Genomic DNA, 25,180 nt, shown 5'->3' on the forward strand with positions numbered 1-25,180 from the left:
GACACTCATGCACATGCTTTCAAGGAATAATTTCCGGTTTGCTGGGCGCAGTGATGCCTACTGGACCATCTCAAGTTGGTTGTTGTGTTTTATGCCATATCTAGATTCTCAGAAATATTTTCTGGCAATTACCTGATATTTTAATGTTGGTATCTTAGTAGGCAAGTAAACACCAATCAGGAAGTGGGCCTCTCAGTGTTCAAGGAAATAAATGTATTCTGCTGGCAAAATTTGGTGTTAGGATAATTTTATTTATTTTTCTCTAGCCATGAGAGAGACTAGTCATGGCACTATGTTTCTTTTTTTTTTTTCCTAACATGGTTGGAGGATATTCTCCACGACACTGCAGGGGACTTACTTAATGGTTTTACAGCTAAATAAGTGATTAAAAGTATAGAAAGTGTCAGGCAAAGGGAAGAGCCAGATGAACTGTTTTATACAATAGCCCTCAACATGAATCTGAAAAAGAATATATATAGATACACACATATATAAAAGTATATATTATATGTATACATATGCACACATATATATATATAACTGAATCACTTTGCTGTACACCTGAAGCATTGTAAATCAACTATATTTCAATAAAAAAATTTTTAATGAAAACTAATTAATTAACTTAAAAAAAAGACAAGAACCCATTTCTCTTCTGATTGACTAGTGTGTCTGTTGCCATATTTGGGAAAGAAGCCATAAGCAACCTCACCCATATTCCCACCTCTCTCTCTGGATCAAAGGGCAAATCCAAGTTACAAGGCATCTTGATAACATAAACTAAAAAGAAGTAAGCGTTTATGAGGACAACACTTCATTGCAGGTAGACCACTGTCCTTTACAGCCACTGCCCACTCCATTTATCATGGACTTTACAGTGTGGCATTAGATAGTGACCACAGCAGCATATGGAATGAGAAACAATTCCAAGAGCAGCTGTGGCTGGAGAGACAGCCTGGGAATAGTTTGAATAAGAGGTTAAGAACTAGCCAGCCAGGAGGCAGCAAAAAGTAATATAAAAATAGAAAGCACAGGGCATAGGGCTCATTTGCAATTCATTGTTGGGTATGGCAGACATTGCTGACATCGTGTTAACTAGCCTGTTTGGGTTGGGAGCTGTGTACACCCAAGTGAAGTTAGGACAAGGTAGTCTTACTTTGGAGGTTGACCTCTCCAGCTTCAGAATCAGACTTCAGAGGCAGAAGGGTTGTAGGGTTACAGCGCATCAACACTTTCTTGGTCATCAAGCTCTTGAAAGCTGTGACATTAACATGGTGTGACCAGTCTGTGAATGCCTTATAAAGAATTATAAAGAATGGCTGTTGATGTTTGAATACTTTCGTGTCACAAGCTCCCTGAATACAGCCTGGTGCAGAGCATACATTTAATAAATTATGCTAGATTAGAATTCGTCTTATTTGTGTATGGATGATTTTTGTACCTGTCCAATATACAACTCTTTGTAAATAAGGCAATGATTTTCTAAACCTTTGATCTGGCCAAAGCGATATGATATCAGGGTTCTTTTTTTTTTCTATATTTTGCCCAAGCATACACAGGAGGATCAGTACCTATTTTACCTATTTTTTAATTAAAGAAAGAGATGTCGAAGGAAAATAGAAAGACAAGTAGTAAAGAAAAATTAAGATATCTTAAAAACATTTATCCTCCATTTTATTTTTTTTAAGCCATCCTTGTAGAAATATACAAAGCACAATGCACTGTAAAGATTATTTTACTAAGGCCGTATGTTAACAAGAGAAATTTGTGAATATGTTTATTTACCCCATGGAAAAACGTTAAAGCCTATTTGTATATATTTTCTAGAATTGTCCGAATGTGTTATATCAATAGACAAAACTATAAGTGGTCATCTATGTACATTTCCTCAGGAGATGATTGACACATAGTTGACAAGCAACAATTGCTAGCTGTTCTTATCATTATTAGCAGAATGTAATATTAGTGATACACTTTCGAATAGGGAAAGGTAATACCACTGTTTTTGCCTTTTCTTCTGTGCTACTTTGACTGCAGACAGTACCACAGGGACACCAGCAATATCAACGACGACAACTGTGGAAATTCGCAAAAGCAGCGTTATGACAACTGAGATCACTTCTAAAGTGGAGAAAAGCCCCACGACAGCCACTGGCAATAGCTCCTGTCCTTCCACGGAGACTGAGGAAGAAAAGGCAAAACGGCTGCTTTACTGTTCTCTATGCAAGGTTGCTGTCAACTCCACCTCACAGCTGGAGGCGCACAACAGTGGTGAGATGCAGCGATTTATTTTCTGTCTCAACAGCTCTGCAATTATCTTCCTCTGAATAGATTAGATCTTTTGCAGCAGGGGACAGAGGGGGAGGCAGAAAACTGGCAATTATTACATGGAATTGATTAACCATTAAAAAGTAAAAATGACAAACAAAGTGTCATTTACAGGGGGGCAAGGAAGGGTTTCCAGGACTCCCTTGCCATGCTGTATATGTGTTTGTGTGTATGGATGTGTGTTTGTGTTTTATAAACATTAAGAGAGACACTAAAATATAATTCTGAAGTGTCAGCTTTGCATTTATATGATTTCTAGATTGCTATGTTACTTCCACACATTTGCTTGTAACTGAAATTTTCTGAAGTTGCACCAATAATATAGTTGCAAAAGTTGGTTGCATAACTCCATTCACTTTTGGTTAAAAACCTCCCTATTATGGTTTTTATGGCAAATAATGTTTTTTGGGCTAAATCTATATGAGCTGGACAATTAAACTTAAGAAAATACTTCTTAGAGGCAGCCATGATATCTACATATAATATTTTATTTATTTTTTCTGACAACGTAAAGATACTATTCCTTTGTTTTGACTGAGGCTCAGAGAAGACACATGACCAGTTAGGTGACAGAGCCATTATTCAAACCCAGGTCTCTCTAACTAACACTAAACTTTCAAATAGCATAACAGAAAATACTGGTAAGCCGGGATGGAATTCCCTCCTGATATATTTTGATTCCATCTACCTGCTCTTTCTATACATCTATGTTTATATCTATATCTATATTTAAAGATGTTATATATCTATATCTGAACCTATCTAACTAGATACAGATATAGAGTATATCTATATTGATTTAAATAGATAAAGATTTTATTGTTTTGTTTATTTATTTATTTATATCCTGCCTGAGATTTTAGCCAGCCCTTTGTCCCAAGATCAGTTTTTCTCTAAAAGACTGGGTTCATTGCGAGGACTCTGTCAGCAATTACAATAGAAAAAGAATCATTTGTGAATCATACCCTGAGTTAATAGTGCAGCTGTGTGTTGATGGCGTCATCGACCAATCATTGTGCTGCACGCGTAATATTCAAGTACTGACTTCAAGACTCTAAGGGGGTAATTGCAGAAGGAGGACAATTCTTTCCGCACACATCCTTCTCCTGCAGGCAACATGAGTTGTAGTCAGGGAGAGTTCATGAGTTCAGGGGCTGGGAGACACAGAATAGCATCTGGCCCCAAGTCAGAACCTGTATCATTCAGATTTGTCCTCTGTTTACTCCTGCGAATATGTTCTTCCTGAATGTGAGATCACTGGGAAAGCATGGGCATCATTGGAAATCCATTTACTTTTCCAGAATTCTTGATCATCCCCCCATAGTGACAGAGAAACACATTCATTCTGAGGGAGGATCTATTTTGACAGATAAACAAACCATAGCCTTTGAGGTTGGAGTTAATTTACAAAGAACTTGGATGTCCTTTCCGAATTCTGATCAGAAACATCTGATTAGCAGGCAAAGAAGGGATGACTTATTTGTTTATATCATATCAGGTCAACATTTTCCATATTACAGTTCTACGGTCATCTCTGGTTCGTGTGTAAGAATTGCCGTTGGAGCTTTATGTATATATATATATATTTTATGTGAATGTAAAATATATCCATATGTTTATATATAAATGCATATATATTTATTTGATTCTGATTTATTGTATATCCAGGGCCTGGGAAGCTATAGTGTTTGGGAAAAGAAAAAAACCAAAACAAAAAACCTGGCAAGTGTTTTGCAGGCAGAGCTGAGAACTAGTGTAACCTTCTCACCTGGGAGTTTAAGACATGATTTTGATTGTGACCCTTACTTGAATCCCTTTCTAAGGGTGTCCCCTCCAAGCCTTCAGCCCAGTCGGGGGACTGCGGCCACTTCCCTTCCCTCCAAGGTGCTACTTGGGGTTCTTGGTTCCTGTATTTCCCTTCCTGCTTCAGAGATCTTCCCCTCGGGGTGTGATGTTGGTAAAACTGCGGGGTGATTGTAGAGGGCAAGGCTCTGCGTATGACCCTCTCCTGTCAGGAGTAGGAGTGGTCCTTGTAAGTCTCATCATAGGATTATTGTGGTGGGTTCTAGTTTGGGTTCCATGAGAAGCAGACTCTGAGACAAGGATGTCAGGGCAAATAGTTTTTAGGGAGATGAAGAGACCAGGTTAGTGGAGTTGGGAAAGGAGATAGGGCAGGGAAGGCGGCCAGCGCAGCCAGCTACCAATGTGGGCAAACTGGACCTTACCCACCAAAGCCAGTCCACCGCCCAGCTTCCACTCTTTCACCCTTAAAACCTTCAAGTGATCACATAGAATGACAGAACTAAATTAACTCAAATTCTGTGTCTTATCTTTACAATCTCAGGACTATCATTATTCATTTATAATCTGCTGTTTTCATGAAACATAGGTAGTAACCCAAGGGCATGAATTGCAGCCTTTGTGAGCTCAAAGGATTTCGAACCGCTATGAAATGATTAGTGAAACTAAAGCTTGTAACCGAATTTGTGTGTTTCTGGGGATGACCATAAAATGGAGAGTTCTACAAACTAATTTCCATGGAGCAGATGATGTGCTAATTTAGTATATACTAAATCTCAGCAGTAACCACCGCCATTGTTTAGAATATAGACCAATGAAATATTCTTCAGGGAAGAGTCCTTATCACCGACATTATTTAGAGTTACCAGATCATGGCACTGGTGGAAAGCGGACCCCCTTTGGATAGTCCGTTTAATCATTGTTCTCTAATTCTCTTTAAGGACCCCCTTCCTAGCTACACACAGGGCAGACCACAATCACCACGCCACCCACTGCATCCCCACCCTGTCAATATAACTTTAAAAGACTTCTCCAATTACTTCTTAGAGCCAGATATTAGGAAAATACTGTTAAGATTGGGCTGTGTTTTTCGGGAAACCAAGTTTGAATATCAATTTTGCTCAGAAGCAACCAGGCTGCAGCATGGGGAGATGTGTCCTTTGCATTTAAATTGTAATTCTAAGTGTTTTTCTTCTTTATCCTTTTAGAAATACATCATAGGCATGGAATCAGGGCTATAGCACCGAGCGGAGAGTTATGCACTTACGGTCTGTTCATGGGAAGCCAGCCACCTTCAAAACATGTTTTTCTCTTAATCTTGGAAAATGCATTTTTAAAAACATTTATTGAAGTATAGTTGATTTACAATGTTGTGTTAGTTTCAGGTGTACAGCAAAAGTGAATCAGTTATACATATACATATATCCATTCTTCTTCAGATTCTTTTCCCATATCGGTTATTACAGAATATTGAGTAGAGTTCCCTGTGCGATACAGTAGGTCCTTATTGGTTATCTATTTTATATATAGTGATGTGTATATGTCAATCCCAATCTCCTAATTTCCTTTCCCATGCCATTTCCCCTTTGGTAACCATAAGTTTGTTTTCAAAATCTATGAGTCTTTCTGTTTTGTAAATAACTACATTTGTATCATTTTTTAAAAATTAGATTCCACATGTGAGTGATATCATATGATATTTGTCTTTCTCTGTCTGACTTATTTCACGTGATTCACAAAACAGTCTAAGAGTGCTTGAAACACCCTAAGAGGACATACTCTTTTCAAGAGATCTGGAAGGCTTCTTTTATTTGTGTGTTATAGACGCGTATTATAAAAGATATGTTTTGGAAACCATAAACAAGACCAAAAGACAACCATCAGAATGGGAGAAAATATTTGCAAATGAAGCAACTGACAAAGGATTAATCTCCAAGATTTACAAGCAGCTCATGCAGCTCAATAACAAAAAAATGAACAACCCAATCCAAAAATGGGCAGAAGACCTAAATAGACATTTCTCCAAAGAAGATATACAGATGGCCTACAGACACATGAAAGAATGCTCAACATCATTAATCATTAGAGAAATGCAAATCAAAACTACAATGAGATATCATCTCACACCGGTCAGAATGGCCATCATCAAAAAATCTAGAAACAATAAATGCTGGAGAGGGTGTGGAGGAAAGGGAACACTCTTGCACTGTTGGTGGGAATGTAAATTGATACAGCCACTATGGAGAACAGTATGGAGGTTCTTTAAAAAACTACAAATAGAACTACCATACGACCCAGCAATCCCACTACTGGGCATATACCCTGAGAAAACCATAGGTCAAAAAGAGTCATGTACCAAAATGTTCATTGCAGCTCTATTTACAATAGCCAGGACATGGAAGCAACCTAAATGTCCATCGACAGATGAATGGATAAAGAAGATGTGGCTCATATATACAATGGAATATTACTCAGCCATAAAAAGAAATGAAATGGAGGTATTTGTAATGAGGTGGATGGAGTTAGAGTCTGTCATACAGAGTGAAGTAAGTCAGAAAGAGAAAAACAAATACAGTATGCTAATACATATATACGGAATCTAAGGAAAAAAAAAAAAAACAAAAGGCCATGAAGAACCTAGTGGCAAGACGAGAATAAAGACACAGACCTACTAGAGAATGGACTTGAGGATATGGGGAGGGGGTGGGGTGAGATGTGACAGGGTAAGAGAGTGTCATGGACATATATACACTACCAAATGTAAAATAGATAACTAGTGGGAAGCAGCTGCATAGCACAGGGAGATCAGCTCGGTGCTTTGTGACCACCTAGAGGGGTGGGATGGGGAGGGTGGGAGGGAGGGAGATGCAAGAGGGAAGAGAAATGGGAACATATTGTATATGTATAACTGATTCACTTTGTTATAAACAGAAGCTAACACACCATTGTAAGGCAATTATACTTCAATAAAGATGTTAAAAAAAAAAAAAAAGATATGTTTTGTCTTTTTCTTTAAAGAAATTCCCCCCAAACATCCTACTAGGTAATGCTTTGCTTAGCTATTTTTGATGATTTTCTCTATATAATTGAAAAAAACTTTGGAATGTTTTATAATTAGCCCTCATTACTAATTTGGGCAGATTTTTCTGGTAATGACTTAAAGTGGTAACATTTGATCATTTTCACTAAGCTCATTCCAGCTCTTCTGTCCCTACACAGAGCTTATTTTTAAGCTCACTAAGTTTTAATATATAGAAATGACATGTTATCAAAGGATGGAATTTCTAAATTTTTGCCTAAGCACAAAATCAATGTTAAGAAGAAGATTGACTAAAATTTCTTGAGCACGTGGGCATGCCAGAAATAATGCTTAAGATAAAAAAATGCATCTAATACAATACTTCAGTAGAGGAGATATTTTTTTTTTCTATAGCTACAGACATTGAGGCACAAGTAAATTGAAACTACTCAGCTGATAGAGGTAAATTCTGACTTATACCATTTCAGAGCCTGAGCTTATAAATCTCTTTCCAGAGAGTTTGTTGTGTTTGTTGAGCTTTATAAATATCTAATACTTCACTAATCTTCACTGATTGTCTACCATGTGTTGCTCACTGAGAGTATAAATCTGAGCAAAGCACAGGAGTTGCCTTTTAGGAAGCCCTGGTCTAGTTTGTGCCTCTGTGTTCAGGAAGAGAATGTGTAAAGACTTGTTTCATCCAGAGATCTGTCCTTTCATGTTTCAAGTACAAAACTCATTTAAGCCAGTCAACCAGGGTGGCCCATGTTTATGGCCTTATTATTATTAAGGCCCAAAGATTATCTGCCACTCCTCTTCAGCATCTTCTAGGGTAATGGTAAGACTTCAACTGGATGGGAATTACAGATACAGACTCTTCTATCACAAGTCTGCTGTTGTGCCTTCTTCAAACTTTCTACAAATGTTTAAAAAACCAATTCAGCCCCATAGGCCTCCATGTTACGCATGTTCATGCAGGGCATACTTGAGCAGGAGAGCTGTACTGTCTAATATGATAACGACTAGCCTTAGGTGGCTATTTAAATTTAAATTAATTACCTGTTCAGTTTCAGCTGCAGTAACCTCATATCAAGTGCTCAAGAGCGTCTCTGACTAAAGGCCGCCATATTGGTAGGTACAAATCAAGAACATTTCCATCAGCAAAGAAGTTTCTATCAGACAGTAGACTGGAGCTACAATTCCTTTTCCTTTTTTTTCTTAAATTTTTATTGCAATATAGTTGATTTCCAATGTTGTGTTAGTTTCAGGTGTACAGCCAAGTGAATCAGTTAAACATATATCTACTCTTTTTTAGATTCTTACAATTCTTTTTTTTTTTTTAACATCTTTCTTGGAGTTTAATTGCTTTACATTGTTGTTAGTTGCTGCTGTATAACAAAGTGAATCAGCTATGTGTATACATATATCCCCATATCCCCTCCCTCTTGCGTCTCCCTCTCACCCTCCCTATCCCACCCCTCTAGGTGGTCACAAAGTACTGAGCTGATCTCCCTGTGCTATGCAGCTGCTTCCCACTAGCTATCTATTTGACATTTGGTAATGTATATATGTCCATGCCACTCTCTCACTTCGTCCCAGCTTACCCTTCCCCCTCCCCTTGTCCTCAAGTCCATTCTCTACATCTGCGTCTTTATTCCTGTCCTGCCCCTAGGTTCTTCAGAACCATTTCTTTTCTTTTATGTTTTAGATTCCATATATATGTGTTAGCATACAGTATTTGTTTTTCTCTTTCTGACTTACTTCACTCTCTATGACAGACTCTAGGTCCATCCACCTCACTACAAATAACTCAATTTCATTTCTGTTTATGGCTGAGTAATATTCCATTGTATATATGTGCCACATCTTCTTGATCCATTCATCTGTCGATGGACACTTAGGTTGCTTCCATGCCCTGGCTATTGTAAATAGAGCTGCAATGAACATTGTGGTACATGACTCTTTTTGACCTATGGTTTTCTCAGGGTATATGCCCAGTAGTGGGATTGCTGGGTTATATGGTAGTTCTATTTTTAGTTTTTTACAGAATCTCCATACTGTTCTCCAAAGTGGCTGTATCAATTTACATTCCCACCAACAGTGCAAGAGGGTTCCCTTTTCTCCACACCCTCTCCAGCATTTATTGTTTGTAGATTTTTTGATGATGGCCATTCTGAATGGTGTGAGGTTTGCATTTCTCTAATAATTAGTGATGTTGAGCATCCTTTCATTTGTTTCTTGGCAATCTGTATACCTTCTTTGAAGAAATGTCTATTTAGGTCTTCTGCCCATTTTTGGATTGGGTTGTTTGTTTTTATGTTATTGAGCTGCATGAGCTGCTTGTATATTTTGGAGATTAATCCTTTGTCAGTTGCTTCATTTGTTACTATTTTCTCCCATTGTGAGGGTTGTGTTTTCATCTTGTTTATGGTTTCCTTTGCTGTGCAAAAGCTTTTAAGTTTTATTAGGTCCCATTTGTATATTTTTGTTTTTATTTCCATTTCTCTAGGAGGTGGGTCAAAAAGGATCTTGCTGTGATTTATGTCATAGAGTGTTCTGCCTATGTTTTCCTCTAAGAGTTTGATAGTGTCTGGCCTTACATTTAGGTCTTTAATCCATTTTGAGTTTATTTTTGTATACGGTATTAGGAAGTGTTCTAATTTCATTCTTTTACATGTAGCTGTCCAGTTTTCCCAGCACCACTTTTTGAAGAGGCTGTTTTTTCTCCATTGTATATTCTTGCCTCCTTTGTCAAAGATAAGGTGACCAAATGTGTGTGGGTTTATTTCTGGGCTTTCTATCCTGTTCCATTCATCTATATTTCTATTTTTGTGCCAGTACCATACTGTCTTGATTACTATAGCTTTGTAGTATAGTGTGAAGTCAGGGAGCCTGATTCTTCCATCTCTTTTTCTGTTTCTCAATATTGCACTGGCTATTCGGGATCTTTTGTGTTTCCATACAAATTGTGAAAATTTTTTTCTAGTTCTGTGTAAAATGCCATTGGTAGTTTGATAGGGATTGCATTGAATCTGTAGATTGATTTGGGTAGTATAGTCATTTTCACAATGTTGCTTCTTCCAATCCAAGAACATGGTATATCTCTCCATCTGTTGGTATCCTCTTTAATTTCTTTCATCAGTGTCTTAGAGTTTTGTGCATACAGGTCTTTTGTCTCCTTACGAAGGTTTATTCCTAGGTATTTTATTCTTTTTGTTGCAGTGATAAATGGGAGTGTTTCCTTAATTTCTCTTTCAGATTTTTCATCATTAGTGTATAGGAATACATGAGATTTCTGTGCATTAATTTTGTATCCTGCTACTTTACCAAGATCATTGATTAGCTCTAGTACTTTTCTGGTAGCATCTTAGGATTCTGTATGTATATAGTATCATGTCATCTGCAAACAGTGACAGTTTTACTTCTTCTTTTCTGATTTTGACTCCTTTTATTTATTTTTCTTCTCTGATTGCCATGGCTAAAACTTCCAAAACTATGTTGAATAATAACGGTGAGAGTGGGAAACCTTGTATTGTTCCTGATCTTAGTGGAACGATGTTGGCTGTGGGTTTGTCATATATGGCCTTTATTATGTTGAGGTAAGTTCCCTCTATGCCTACTTTCTGGAGAGTTCTTATCATAAATGGGTGTTGAATTTTGTCGAAAGCTTTTTCTGCATCTATTGAGATTATCATACGGTTTTTATCCTTCAGTTTGTTAATATGGTGTATCACATTGACTGATTTGGATATTTTGAAAAATCCTTGCATTCCTGGGATAAATCCCACTTGATCATGCTGTATGATCCTTTCAATGTGTTGTTGGATTCTGTTTGCTAGTATTTTGTTGAGGATGTTTGCATCTATATTCATCAGTGATATTGGCCTGTAGTTTTCTTTCTTTGTAATATCTTTGTTTGGTTTTGGTATCAGGGTGATGGTGGCCTCATAGAATGAGTTTGGGAGTGTTCCTCCCTCTGCTATATTTTGGAAGAGTTTGAGAAGGATAGGTGTTAGCTCTTCTCTAAATGTTTGACAGAATTCGCCTGTGAAGCCATCTGGTCCTGGGCTTTTGTTTGTTGGAAGATTTTTAATCACAGTTTCAATTTCAGTGCTTGTGATTGGTCTGTTCATATTTTCTGTTTCTTCCTGGTTCAGTCTCAGAAGGTTGTGCATTTCTAAGAATTTCTCCATTTCTTCCAGGTTGTCCAATTTATTGGCATATAGTTGCTTGTAGTAATGTCTTATGATCCTTTGTATTTCTGCAGTGTCAGTTGTTACTTCTCCTTTTTTCATTTCTAATTCTATTGATTTGAGTCTTCTCCCTTTTTTTTTGATGAGTCTTGCTAATGGTTTATCAATTTTGTTTATCTTCTCAAAGAACCAGGTTTTGGTTTTATTTATCTTTGCTATAGTTTCCTTCATTTCTTTTTCATTTATTTCTGATCTGATATTTATGATTTCTTTCCTTCTGCTAACTTTGGGGGGTTTTTGTTCTTCTTTCTCTAATTGCTTTAAGTGTAAGGATAGTTTATTTATTTGAGATTATTCTTGTTTCTTGAGGTAGGGTTTTATTCCTATATACTTCCCCCATAGAACTGCTTTTGCTGCATCCCATAGGTTTTGTGTCATCGTGTTTTCATTGTCATTTGTTTCTAGGTATTTTTTTATTTCTTCTTTGATTTCTTCAGTGATCTCTTGTTTATTTAGTAGCATATTGTTTAGCCTTCATGTGCCTGTAATTTTTACAGTTTTTTTCCTGTAATTGATATCTAGTCTTATAGCCTTGTTGTCGGAAAAGATACTTGATATGATTTCAATTTTCTTAAATTTACCAAGGCTTGATTTGTGACCCAAGATATGATCTATCCTGGAGGATGTTCCATGAGCACTTGAGAAGAAAGTGTATTCTGTTGTTTTTGGATGGAATGTCCTATAAATATCAATTAAGTCCATCTTGTTTAATGTATCATTTAAAGCTTGTATTTCCTTATTTATTTTCATTATGGTTGATCTGTCCATTGGTGAAAGTGAGGTGTTAAATTCCCCACTATGATTGTGTTACTGTTGATTTACCCTTTTATGGCTGTTAGCATTTGCCTTATGTATTAAAGTGCTCCTATGATGGCTGCATAAATATTTCAATTGTTATATCTTCTTGGATTGATCCTTTGATCTTTATGTAGTGTCCTTCTTTGTCTCTCATAATAGTTTTTACTTAAAGTCTATTTTGTGTGGTATGAGAATTGCTACTCCATCTTTCTTTTGATTTCCATTTGCATGGAATATCTTTTTCCATCCCCTCACTTTCAGTCTGTATGTGTCCCTAGGTCTGAGGTGGGTCTCTTGTAGACAGCATATATACGGGTCTTTTTTTGGTATCCATTCAGCCAGTCTATGTCTTTTGGTTGGAGCGTTTAATCCATTTACATTTAAGGTAATTATTGACATGTATGTTCCTATTACCATTTTGTTAATTGTTTTGGGTTTATTATTGTAGGTCTTTTCCTTGTCTTGTGTTTCCTGCCTAGAGAAGTTCCTTTAGCATTTGTTGTAAAGCTGGTTTGGTGGTGCTGAATTCTCTTAACTTTTGCTTGTCTGTAAAGGTTTTAATTTCTCCATTGAATTTGCATGAGATCCTTGCTGGGTAGAGTAATCTTGGTTGTAGGTTTTTCCCTTTCATCACTTTAAATATGTCCTGCCAGTCCCTTCTGGCTTGCAGAGTTTCTGCTGAAAGATCAGCTGTTCACCTTATGGGGATTCCCTTGTATGTTATTTGTTGCTTTTCCCTTGCTGCTTTTAATATTTTTTCTTTGTATTTAATTTTTGATAGTTTGATTAATATGTGTCTTGGCATGTTTCTCCTTGGATTTATCCTTTGTGGGACTCTCTGGACTTCCTGGACTTGATTGACTATTTCTTTTCCCATATTAGGGAAGTTTTCAACTATAATCTCTTGAATTATTTTCTCAGTCAGTTTCTTTTTATCTTCTTCTTCTGGGACCCCTATAATTTGAATGTTGGTGCATTTAATGTTGTCCCAGAGATCTCTGTGACCGTCCTCAATTCTTTTCATTTTTTTTTCTTTATTCTGCTCTGCGGTAGTTATTTCCACTGTTTTGTCTTCCAGATCACTTTTCCGTTCTTCTGCCTCGGTTATTCTGCTCTTGATTCCTTCTAGAGAATTTTTAATTTCATTTATTGTGTTGTTCATCATTGTTTGTTTGCTCTTTAGCTCTTCTAGGTCCTTGTTAAATGTGTCTTGTATTTTCTCCATTCTATTTCCAAGGTTTTGGATCATCTTTACTATTATTACTCTGAATTCTTTTTCAGGTAGACTGCCTATTTCCTCTTCATTTGTTTGGTCTGGTGGGTTTTTACCTTGCTCCTTCATCTGCTGCATATTTCTCTTTCTTCTCATTTTGCCTCACTTACTGTGTTTGGGGTCTCCTTTTTGCAGGCTGCATGTTCGTAATTCCTGTTGTTTTTGGGATCTGCCCCCAGTGGGTAAAGTTGGTTCAGTGGGTTGTGTAGGTTTCCTGGTAGAGGGGACTGGTGCCTATTTTCTGGTGGGTGAAGCTGAATCTTGTCTTCCTGGTGGGCAGGACCGCATCTGGTAATGTGTTTTGGGTTGTCTGTGAACTTATTTTGATCTTTGGCAGCCTCTCTGCTAATGGTTGGGGTTGTGTTACTGTATTGTTAATTGTTTGGCATGGGGTGTCCAGCACTGGAGCTTGCTGGTCATTGGGTGGAGCTGGGTCTTAGCATTGAGACAGAAATCTCTGGGAGATTTCTCACTCTCGCCGACTGATATTACTTGGGGCCAGGAGGTCTCTGGTGGTCCAGTGTCCTGCACTCGGCTCTCTCACCTCAGAGGCTCAGGCCTGACCCCTGGCTGGCGCACCAAGATGCTGTCAGCCGCACGGCAGTGAATGTGGCTGTCTCCATTATGAAGTCAGATTATAAGGGTCTACAATAACTGTCCAGCTACAACAGGCTGACTTGGAAGCACTTTGTCTACGAGGCTCTCTCCAGCAGCTGGTGGCTAAAGGAGTAGATCTCCGTGTGTGCTGCCAGAACCTTAAACGTTTATATAGAGGTCTTCACTGGGTTCAGTCACGGATTTGGTACAGATGGTCTCAGGAACATCTTACTCTCTCAAGGCTGTGTGCTTGAAACTGCTCCTAAGCCTGAGGGTCTACAAGCTGCAGGAAGACGAGACCGCCCGTGGCGGGCTGCAAGCTGTGATTCTTGCCATGAACCCTGCTGTTGCTGTCATGGAATCCAGCTTCCCCTGCCGCTCTGCAATGAGTTTTCAGTGAAGCTTTCTCTCTGTGCTGATGAGATTCCTGCTACTTGACTTGCCCAAAGCCATAGAGCCCTTAAATGTTGGGGCTGTGATGCAAACCCAGCCAATCTGGCTCCAAGGTCGGTGTCACCTCACCCTAAACGCCTCACCCCCGTGAGCCACCTCCTCAAGCCCGCACTGCCACAGGAAGAGTCGCCTGCATTCTTACAATTCTTAAATAATGTACTTTGGGGTTTGCTATATGGGTGATTTGGGATATATTACCTAATAGAAAAATTTTATGTAGCTGTGAGCATTCAGGGTTTAGTTATTTCGTGTTTGGTGACATCTCACCAATGAACAACCAGAATAAGTGATTTCAGAGTTGTGTTGAGATGTGTTTTCTTGCTGTGTACTTTTACGTGCTGTGCTTGTTAAGAGTGGTTTCGTGTGCAAACCAAGTAGAATGTTCAACCTACATTATTTTTTCTACTCGAGCCTAATATAATGTCACTGATGTTTAGAACATTTCAGGAAGTTTGCACATGAAACCGTTTCCCTGCTGAGGGCATGCGGCTTGAAGGTGAAAAGTGGGAGGGCTTTTGCTTTTCACCTTATGCTTTTCTGTGCTCTTTGAATTTTCTAACAAAGTGTTACTTTCATTTAAAAAAGTGAAAACTGCACTAGTTACACAAAAAGTAAGCAAAAACACTGCTTTTATAAATAACTAAGACAACATCATATCTGTTATACTATGGGAGTGTCTAATTTGTCCATTTATTGAGTGTTTATTATGTGAAAACCTTTTTGCAGGGTTCTCTTGGGTAATGGATATGAAAGCAATGGAGCATTTTTCTATGCTTTTAAGGGCCTTGTTTCTAAGTAGCAGAGATGGGTGCAAATAAGGATTGTTAAATGCATGTCTAAAGCAGCACAGGATATCCTCCATCTTCCTTGTAGTCCATTGTTATAGATAAAAGAGGCTTTCTGGATGCCTGAAAATTCTCCTCATGTGCTGGTATGTCAAGGGTTACTGCCATATCAATTCCACATGTTTATCTCCCCATCAAGCCCAGCCAGTGGTCCGCTTACTGGTTCCCAGGGTCTGCAGAGCTCTTTCCTGAGCTGTCTTTGGACACCGAGTCCATCCCCACTGGTGCTGTGTGGCTTGCCTCCCCTTCTGTTCCCACTTCATAGCTCTTCCTCAGAGGACCTTTCTGATGCTAAAAGCAAAGTTCTCCTCTCCTCTGTTTCCCTTGTCTCTACTTTCACCTCTGCAATTTGGACTTGTGATGCATTACTGATGAATCAACAGATTACTTTCAACCAGGGAGCTAACAGAAATAACACAATTTTTTACTCATTTGGGGCATTCCTTGGTCACCTGATACCATGGATGCCATTCTGGGTGCTTACTGTTTGTTGATATGCTGATAAAATAAACCAAAGATTTCATTTCAAAGACAAAATAAAATTAAGATTGACATGGAAAATACCTAGTATATAAGAGGTCAGGGTAATAAAAGGTTAATTTGACACTTAGAGGATTAAAAAAAAAGAGAACATGGAGGCTTTTGATGCCAATTATACCCTTCAGGTGTAGAGATTCAAAACAACTTTCTTTCCTTAGGACACACAGAGTTGGACTATAATGCCATTTTACTGAATGTTATAAATAAACACATCAAAAAACACCTTTGCATTTTGGTGTTTGTATGGAGGCTGACCACTTCCCTGCCCATGTATCTATAAGCTGGAATCATCTGAACTTGTCAATGAGAAGGCAACTAAATTATCATTGGCAGTCACGTGGGTTTGCTAAGGGTCTAGTCTAACACCATTAAATCTCATCTCATGGGCATTCTGGAAAATTGAACTTTAAGGTATTGAAATTTATTTTATAGACAGGTGAATTTTGCAGACTCTACCAGGATACATTTCCCTATAAAATGAATCCCTCTGAAACTTCCTTTGTACTGTTTAGACAGTTAATTTGACAGCTTGAATTGAGGCTTAAAAATAGCCATATTTTGTACCTATAATACTCCTTTTGAAAATCTATCCTAAGGAAATAACCTTAGCATAGATTTTTAAAAGATTAACAAGTAGGATGTTCATTACAAAATAATTATATAGGGAAAAAAAAGAAAATAATCCAAATGTCTAATATTAGAGAAGTGGTTAAATATATAACGTTCATGTATTGTAAGCCTATGCTGTCATTAAAAATCATGTGCATTTTTAAAAGTATATATAATTCCAAGGAAATTTCTATACAAAATTACTTTAACTAAGTTACACAAACTTTTTAAAATGCACATATACAAATAGAAAATAAAAGACTGGTACATGATGACCACCATTAATATTTTGATATGCTTCTCCTTGATGGAATTCTGGGTTTTTTTCCATTTTAAAGAAATTTCCTCAATTTTCCTGATGACCTAAAGAATGATTGATTTAATTTTAAAAAGTCATTTGCCAGTTTTCTTGCTCACCTACCTTTCCTTTATGCCAGTACCTAACTTAAGAGCCATCTAAAAAAGGAAGTTGTAAAGATGATGAGGAATTAAAGGGAAGGCTAGCCTCTATTCACTCTGCACCACATATTATTTTGATTTTTGCAGATACAATATCTTGACCCAAGGCAATCAAAAGCAAACAAATAAAAAAAGCAAACAAAATCAATATTTCTAGGAGCATGATGACTTGCTGCATTTAAACTGTGGTTGGAGAACGGTTTCACATTTCAGGAATCATGGAAGCTTCAAATGAAGGTCATTATCAGTGTTGGCCTTTTAAAAGTGATGGGAAGAAAATAGTCCATTTAAAGTACAGAAGCAGCTTTGCAATGGCCCTACTGTGCAATCACAGGGGAAGGCACGAGCCTTGCGAGACATTTACACATTGTTGGAACCTGAGGTATTCAAACCTGCCATCACAAAGCCACTGTCATTCATTGTAGCATCCTGGTTCCAGGTCCTCTGCTGAGCAGAAAGGAGCATTACAAGAAAACAAGGGAAAAGGGGATTTGAAAGACTCAAATTAAAATCCGAGTTTAGAAAAGACTGCATTAACAAAATAGAAAAATTAAAGGCACTATGAGAGATTCCTGTGTAACTGGAATTCAGCTAGCTCAGACATCCTTAGTAGATTTCTAGCTAAATCCCCGTAGCTCTAAGGACTTAGTTAGAAATCCACGTTCTACCTGCCAGTAACTTCAAGTAGTGTTTGCTTTGTGAGCTGGGCAAATAACTTAACCTTTCTGAGTCTCAGTTTGTTATCTCTTAAACGGGCATCATAATAGCACCTAAACTCATGGGTGGCTATGAGCAGGTAAATAATTTATCACAATATGTGCAATGTTTAAAAAGTAAAATAAGTATCAGTTCTCTTAATAGTCACTATTTTTAGGTTATTCATGCACATTTGATCTCTCAAAAATATAAATGCTTGAAAATTAAGAGTAGTACATCTTTCCTTAATTGTAGCTGTACTTGAAGGAAAAACCGCTACCTTTACAGGCTGTTCAAGCTTTAAGATCTTATAAAACGATCTAATAGCTATTTAATTATGACTGACAAGCTGCTACTAGATGCAGGAGGTTACATTGCACAAACGTTCCACTCTACATGATGATGAATAGTAACCCCGGAGTCAAAGCTATTAACTGAAGTTTTTCACCCAATCTCAGCACAATTTTAACCACATGTGTTTGGTGTGTGTGTGTGTGTGCACGTATGTGTAAGGCATGCATGAGTGTGTATATTTAACTTTCCTATCTTTACTAGCTTCTGTGGAGAGACTACACTGAAATAATAATGCTAATGACACAGTGATTTTTCTGAGAGGTTGGATATTTCTCCAATGCTCACATATCTTCTGTTTCTTTCCGTCCCCTAGGGACAGGACATAGGTGGGTCTTAGCTTGCCAGAGATAATATGGAGAATGTCTGTTTTCTGGATTTTTACTTACTGTTGCTATTGGGAGCAACTTACTATTGGGTGCAACTTTTTTGAATTTCTTCTCCTCCTCCTAACCCATCTGACACTCAATCCTGAGGCAAGCCACCCACGCCGCACTTTTTTTTGTCCTCCCAGGCAAGATGAAGTACTTCCATATCAGTGAATAGGTAGAAACAGTTTTCTGATCCATTCTGGTTGCCACTATCAAACGCCAGCTCAAATCGCATAAGATATTAACCAGAGTGAGTCAAGGGGCCTTCAAGAAAGTCAGGATAAGAATTTGTCTCCTAATGACTGCTACTTAGACATTCCTAAGCCACAGCGACCCCAGGAAAGCTTCTCAGTTTGACTATAGAGGTTGCATGGGAAAAAAATATTTTGATAAAATCACCTGTTTGGATAGAGAAGGTTGGATAACCCTCTACTCACAAAGTGGCACAAAATCTTCGAATTTGTAGGAAGATGGTATAAATGAAGGTAGGACAAAACAATGTGTGTATGTGTGTGTGTGTATATATATATATGCATATATATACTCATTCATTCATTATGTATGTAGGTATATATTGCTCACCAGAACATTGCTTGCCCTACTCTCATTTATGGTATCTTCATACAAAGCAGAAAGCATTAGGTCACTATATTGCAGGGGACATGGGTGAAAGTGAACCCCGGGGCAGTCTCACTGCTACCACCACCACTACTGCATGGTTCTCTGACTCCGTATTTCAGCCTCTCCCGTCTTCTCACAAAACGTTGACTTTTTTCTCTCTCCTTAATATGTTGAGATATGAACATTTTCATTGCTGTGCATAAGAAAATGAGATTCAAAGTGGGGAACCTAAGTGTTAAAAATATGCATTTTTTAATATTGGACTCAGTAAAGGTATCATTTTACAAGAGAGAAACGTATGGCTCTAAACCTGTTCCATATGTGCATTGCCTCTTATTGAAGACATGGGTGATTGACACGGAGCTGGAGAGCATCTTTTCTTCATTGATATGGAATGATTCTGAGAGGCTGGCCCAAGAACCAGAAGTTAAGAATTTCTCTTTTTTTCTAGGCTTCCAGAACTGATAACAATCTAAGAAATACAATTAGGAAGGTGAAACCCCTAAATCAGGATTTAGAAAACCAGAATGACAGAAAGGATATCAATGATTACAAGAGAAAATTTCATAGCAAAAACATATGGCTAAATGAGAAAAGTAAAGCATACTTATCAACTCCAAGGAGAAGGAAGTTGTGAGCAAAGTTTTTGAGAGCAAACTGCCATCCTGAATTTTAGTGTTTAAAAAAAAGCAAATCTTGATAAGTAGAATTACATTAGTTATGTGGGACAGCCAAAAGATGTGACTGGTTTAATAAAAAGAAGGGTTTCTTTACAGTGTATCTGCTTAGCTGGTGAATCCCCCCGATTTTTACTCATTTGTTTATATTTGAAATTTCATAGCCAATCAGTGTGAACTTTGCTATTCTAATAGGGCTTTTTTTTCCAGAGTCATTAAGATCTCTATACAATTACTCTTCCTCTTTGATCCTAAACCCCATAGCCAGGAAAGCTTGTTTGTATTCTGTTTAGAAAGTGGGCATTTAATTAGTGGCACTTCTGTAAACACATCATGTTTAAACTGATTACACTTGTTACACCTCACCTCCAACTATACCTGTAGCAACTAAATCACTCTTCCTCATCAGCTATCATTTATGTCTTATTAGCATCAAGAGGAAATGAAAAGAAGTCACACCCATTTAATTTCATCTCAGGACTTTTGAGTTTAGTTCCTGTACTGATGGTGCTTATTTGGAAAACAGGACATTATAAAAAGATGAGTGATTAACTAATGTTATATAAGGTGATCAGAGCACATTGTTACAGTTTTCTATGTCATAAGCATATTTCAAATATAATCTCTGGAAGAACTGCATTCAAACTCGGCATCACATCATGTTGTGTTATTGTATCGTTTCTTGGAAGAGATTACTAGCTAAGATTTTCCCCCCTCTTTTTTCTTTCTTTTTTTCTAAATATTCCTGGCAGGTACTAAGCACAAAACGATGCTAGAAGCTCGGAATGGAAGTGGGACTATCAAAGCCTTCCCTAGGGTAGGTGTGAAAGGCAAAGGACCAGTGAATAAGGGGAATACAGGCCTGCAGAACAAAACGTTTCACTGTGAAATCTGTGATGTGCACGTCAACTCGGAAACACAACTTAAACAGGTAGGCGGTACCCATTCTAGAAGTGAAAGCAGATGGGGGTCACGCACGAGCAGAATGTGTGCTTCCTCTGTTCCCTTTCTTTTCTGTTTTTCTCTCCCATCCATCCATCCATCCATCCATCCGTCCATCCATCCATCCATTTAGCTTCTTATTCACTTTCCTTATTTATTTATGCATATTTTGGTTGCTTAAAGGAATACTAAAATGTAATGTCTTCTAAGATCTTTCTGAAACTGCCTGAAGTGAGTCTGTGCTATTTTTATATATGAAGAGTGGGAGGAAGGGGGGTAGTAGATCTTTTCTTTACCCGGTTTCCCACTCAGAAGTGTTGATTTTCTTTAAAGGTCAAATTTCAATGTTCCATTTTTACTTGTTTAGATATTTACATGCTACCACTAATTTTGTGCTGTGCTCTTCTTTTATTTTATGTACTTTATTACATGGTGGTGTACTGTATTTCTAAATCCTGCAGCCACCTGCTAACAAGATGACTAATCCTGTTGCATTCACTTTTACTCTGAATAGCCTTCCAAAGAGATCAGTTCTACGTTTCTAGTTGAAGTCCCAGCCCTCATATTGTGTTGTGTTTTATATGCATACGTTCTTGCACTGATTTTTACACACCTTAGTTATTTATCTTTAGAATTTAAGGGGTTGACATTTGGCTGTACAAATGTGAGGATAAATATTAGTATGGAAATAAATTCATGCCCGCCTGGCCATCTTTGTTTATTTGCACATAAAATTCCTTCAGACATTTCTTTCCTTTGTAATTGTCCATAAAACGAGATCTGTGCACTAATAAGGAAAAAGGCTGGGAAAAAGAAGACCCTGCTATTTGTTTAAAATAGACTAAAATGGCTAGCACAAAGGTATCTCTCCTCAAAGCATCAGTATCCGAGGACAAAAGTGCACGCTCTTTTATTTTTGTCTTTCTTCAACTTGCATGAAATAATTAATATCCTGCCCCAGGTTAAAACAATATTTATGAGGGGTTTGGGGGATAATTTTTTTAAAGCTGTCATTTTTAATTGCTTTTAATAGCATATTAGCAGTAGAAGGCACAAAGACAGAGCTGCTGGGAAGCCCCCGAAACCTAAATACAGTCCTTACAACAAACTGCAGAAGGCAGCACATCCGCTGGGGGTGAGTGTCCTTTTTGCTTCCCAATAGAGAGTAGCCTTTCTTTCTTTTTTTTTTTTTTTAATAAATTTATTTATTTATTTATATTTTATTTTTGGCTGCGTTGGGTCTTTGTTGCTGCACACAGGCTTTCTCTAGTTGTGGTGAGCGGGGGCTACTCTTGGTTGCGGAGCGCGGGCTTCTCACTGCGGTGGCCTCTCTTGTTGCGGAGCATGGGCTCTAGGTGCCCGGGCTTCAGTAGTTGTGGCACGCAGGCTCAGTAGTTGTGGCGCACGGGCTTTGCTGCTCCATGGCATGTGGGATCTTCCCGGACCAGGGCTCGAAGCCGTGTCCCCTGCATTGGCAGGAGGATTCTTAACCACTGTGCCACCAGGGAAGCCTAAGAGTAGCCTTTCATGTCCTGCAGTCTACTCACTGAACTTGGATTTTTTTTTTTGTCAGTTACTAAGTGAAATGAATGGAAGATACCCAAGTAAAGACAAACAATTGATTTGAAAGTCCAACTCCTACTCCACCAACAGAATCATTGGTTTCATGAATTGTTTGAGTGTTTTGTCACCATTAGCCAAAGTCCAGCATCTTATCTTTTTAGTTGGGCACAGGTTTACAACAGAGCATGGGGATGGGAGGAAAACCAAACTCTTTTGTGTCAGGTAGGTAATCGCATGAAATCTGGACTTGAGGTTAGTGGATACTATTAGGAAAAGGTCGGTGAAAACAAGTTCTTACATCTCCTTTTTAAGGTCTTCAGGAGACAAAGCACCAGTATTGTTGATTCCCTCAACAATTTTGTCTTTTGAATAACACACTCTCAAAGGCATGGCTCCTTTTTAAAAATTATTCACCTAAGGACACTATCTAAGGCCTGGGAAATATTTCCTGAGACATGCCCTCTTGTTTTAGATTAGTAAACATATTAGTACTGATGTCCTGACCTAGAATTTTTGTAGGATTTTAGGGGAAGTCTGTAAACCTCCTGACATCTTAAGCTAATATTTATAAGCATATGCTTTTGTTCTGGTTGAAATGACCATAGCTTACATCTAAGAGACCCAGGGCTCTGCATTGTTTAGCTGTAATAAACTATAACTGTGTGCATAAAAAAATTAAGATGAAGAACAATTGATCTACAGCGTGTGCTGAATTATACATTTTGAAATCTGTTTTCTTCAAAATAGATCTTATTAATAATCAGTGCTACTGTGTGCTGCTGACACATGAAAATACAGTTAAAGGAAAACTGCAGTCATCCATTATGAGACCTCAGACTGAGTTGACCCAATTAATTTAGTAGCATCACCCATTTTTATGCAAATGAAGTCGTTTTACTCTCTTGCATAGAATCAATTTTAGCTGCATTGAGTGGCTGTGAATTCTGCATGGAACTGATGTTTCAGCACCACTAGTCATAACCTGAGTGCGATTACTGACCTGTGTAGATGCAGCTTTCAACAATCAAGTGAATGGTTCCTAAATAAACAGAGAAGTCAAATTGTGTTAATGTTAGCTTCCAAACCTCCTGCTTACCTGTCACTGTTACTATTTCCATAAATGGGACCATTCCCTTCCTGAGAACAGCCATCCTACTAATGCTACTAGTCAGAGAATGAACTGATTTTATATAGTAGGTTTGAGAGAATGTTCCTACCAATGAAAGCAAAACACGTCAAATTTTTTGGGAAGATAAGTTTTCTTTGCTTCTTTATTGAAAGTGGAATTTCGTTATTTTTACATCTCTTGATTGGTACTCACACACCTTACTATGCTACTCACTTGACATACTTGCATAGTCTAATAGTAGCTGACAGCATTAATTAATCTCTCTTTAAAAATGTCTATAACCTGCTAGTTAAAATGTGTGTAAAGAGTGCAGTAAAAAATTCCCTGTTTTTTCTCAAGATGAATACTTTCCTCACGAGGTATATTTATCACAAAAAATAAAATAGAGAGCTGGAACTCCTGGCTCGGGGTCTCTTCCCTCCGCCATCACTAAACTGCCCTGGAGCCTGAAGGGAGAGTGGCCTCACTGAGGCTGCCGGCTCTGGAGGGGCCCCAGCAGCCAAAGCTGTGACAGTCCTGGAGACCATGGGCCAGATCACTCATCTTGGGGTAAGCCAGCTGCCATGTCATGAGGACACTCAAGCAGCCCTAAGGAGAGATCCATGTAGCAATAAACTGAGGCCTCCTACCTACAGCCACATGACCATGTGGATGACAGGCTCTTGGTGCTCCAGCCAGGCATCAGGGCTGTACCTCTGAGGTGGGAGAGCCAAGTTCAGGACACTGGTCCACAAAAGACCTCCCAGCTCCACTCAACGACTAGCAAGCTACAGTGCTGGACACCCTATGCCAAACAACTAGCAAGACAAGAACACAGCCCCATCCTTTAGCAGAGAGGCTGTCTAAAATCATAAAAAAGCCACAGACACCCCAAAACACACCACCAGACATGGACCTGCCCACCAGAAAGACAAGATCCAGCCTCATCCACCAGAACACAGGCCCTAGTCCCCTCCACCAGGAAGCCTACACAACCCACTGAACCAAACTTATCCACTGGGGACAGACACCAAAAACAACAGGAACTACGAACCTGCAGCCTGCAAAAAGGAGACTCCACACACAGTAAGTTAAGCAAAATGAGAAGACAGAGAAACATACAGCAGAAGAAGGAGCAAGGCTAAAACCCACCAGACCGAACAAATGAAGAGGAAATAGGCAGTCTACCTGAAAAAGAATTCAGAATAATGATAGTAAAGATGATCCAAAATCTTGGAAATAGAATGGAGAAAATACAAGAAACGTTTAACAAGGACCTAGAAGAACTAAAGAGCAAACAAACAGTGATGAACAACACAATAAATGAAATTAAAAATTCTCTAGAAGGGATCAATAGCAGAATAACTGAGGCAGAAGAACGGATAACTGACCTGGAAGATAAAATAGTGGAAATAACTACTGCAGAGCAGAATACAGAAAAAAAAATGAAAAGAATTGAGGACAGTCACAGAGACCTCTGGGACAACATTAAACACACCAACATTCGAATTATAGGGGTCCCAGAAGAAGAAGAGAAAAAGAAAGGGACTGAGAAAATAATTCAAGAGATTATAGTTGAAAACTTCCCTAATAAGGGAAAAGAAATAGTCTATCAAGTCCAGGAAGTCCAGAGAGTCCCACAAAGGATAAATCCAAGGAGAAATATGCCAAGACACATATTAATCAAACTATGAAAAATTAAATACAAAGAAAAAATATTAAAAGCAGCAAGGGAAAAGCAACAAATAACATAGAAGGGAATCCCCATAAGATTAACAGCTGATCTTTCAGCAGAAACTCTGCAAGCCAGAAGGGAGTGGCAGGACATATTTAAAGTGATGAAAGGGAAAAACCTACAACCAAGGTTACTCTGCCCA

At 38.2% G+C, this 25,180-nt stretch overlaps 1 protein-coding gene across 4 annotated transcripts in view; it reads left to right on the plus strand.

The window, feature by feature from the left end:
- ZNF385D (zinc finger protein 385D) overlaps positions 1 to 25,180 on the plus strand; it is a 953,569-nt gene that overhangs the window by 920,448 nt on the left and 7,941 nt on the right. For 3 of the 4 annotated variants that reach the window (XM_036851514.1, XM_036851517.1, XM_036851516.1), the window contains 3 exons: positions 2,038 to 2,271; positions 20,443 to 20,621; positions 21,666 to 21,767. In XM_036851514.1, the coding sequence (XP_036707409.1) occupies positions 2,038 to 2,271; positions 20,443 to 20,621; positions 21,666 to 21,767 (515 nt within the window). The remainder of the gene's footprint in view (positions 1 to 2,037; positions 2,272 to 20,442; positions 20,622 to 21,665; positions 21,768 to 25,180) is intronic. The other variant, XM_036851515.1, reaches the window with a different exon arrangement.

This window comes from Balaenoptera musculus, chromosome 4 (assembly GCF_009873245.2).
Source record: "Balaenoptera musculus isolate JJ_BM4_2016_0621 chromosome 4, mBalMus1.pri.v3, whole genome shotgun sequence".
In the NCBI taxonomy this organism is placed as follows: Eukaryota; Metazoa; Chordata; class Mammalia; order Artiodactyla; family Balaenopteridae; genus Balaenoptera; species Balaenoptera musculus.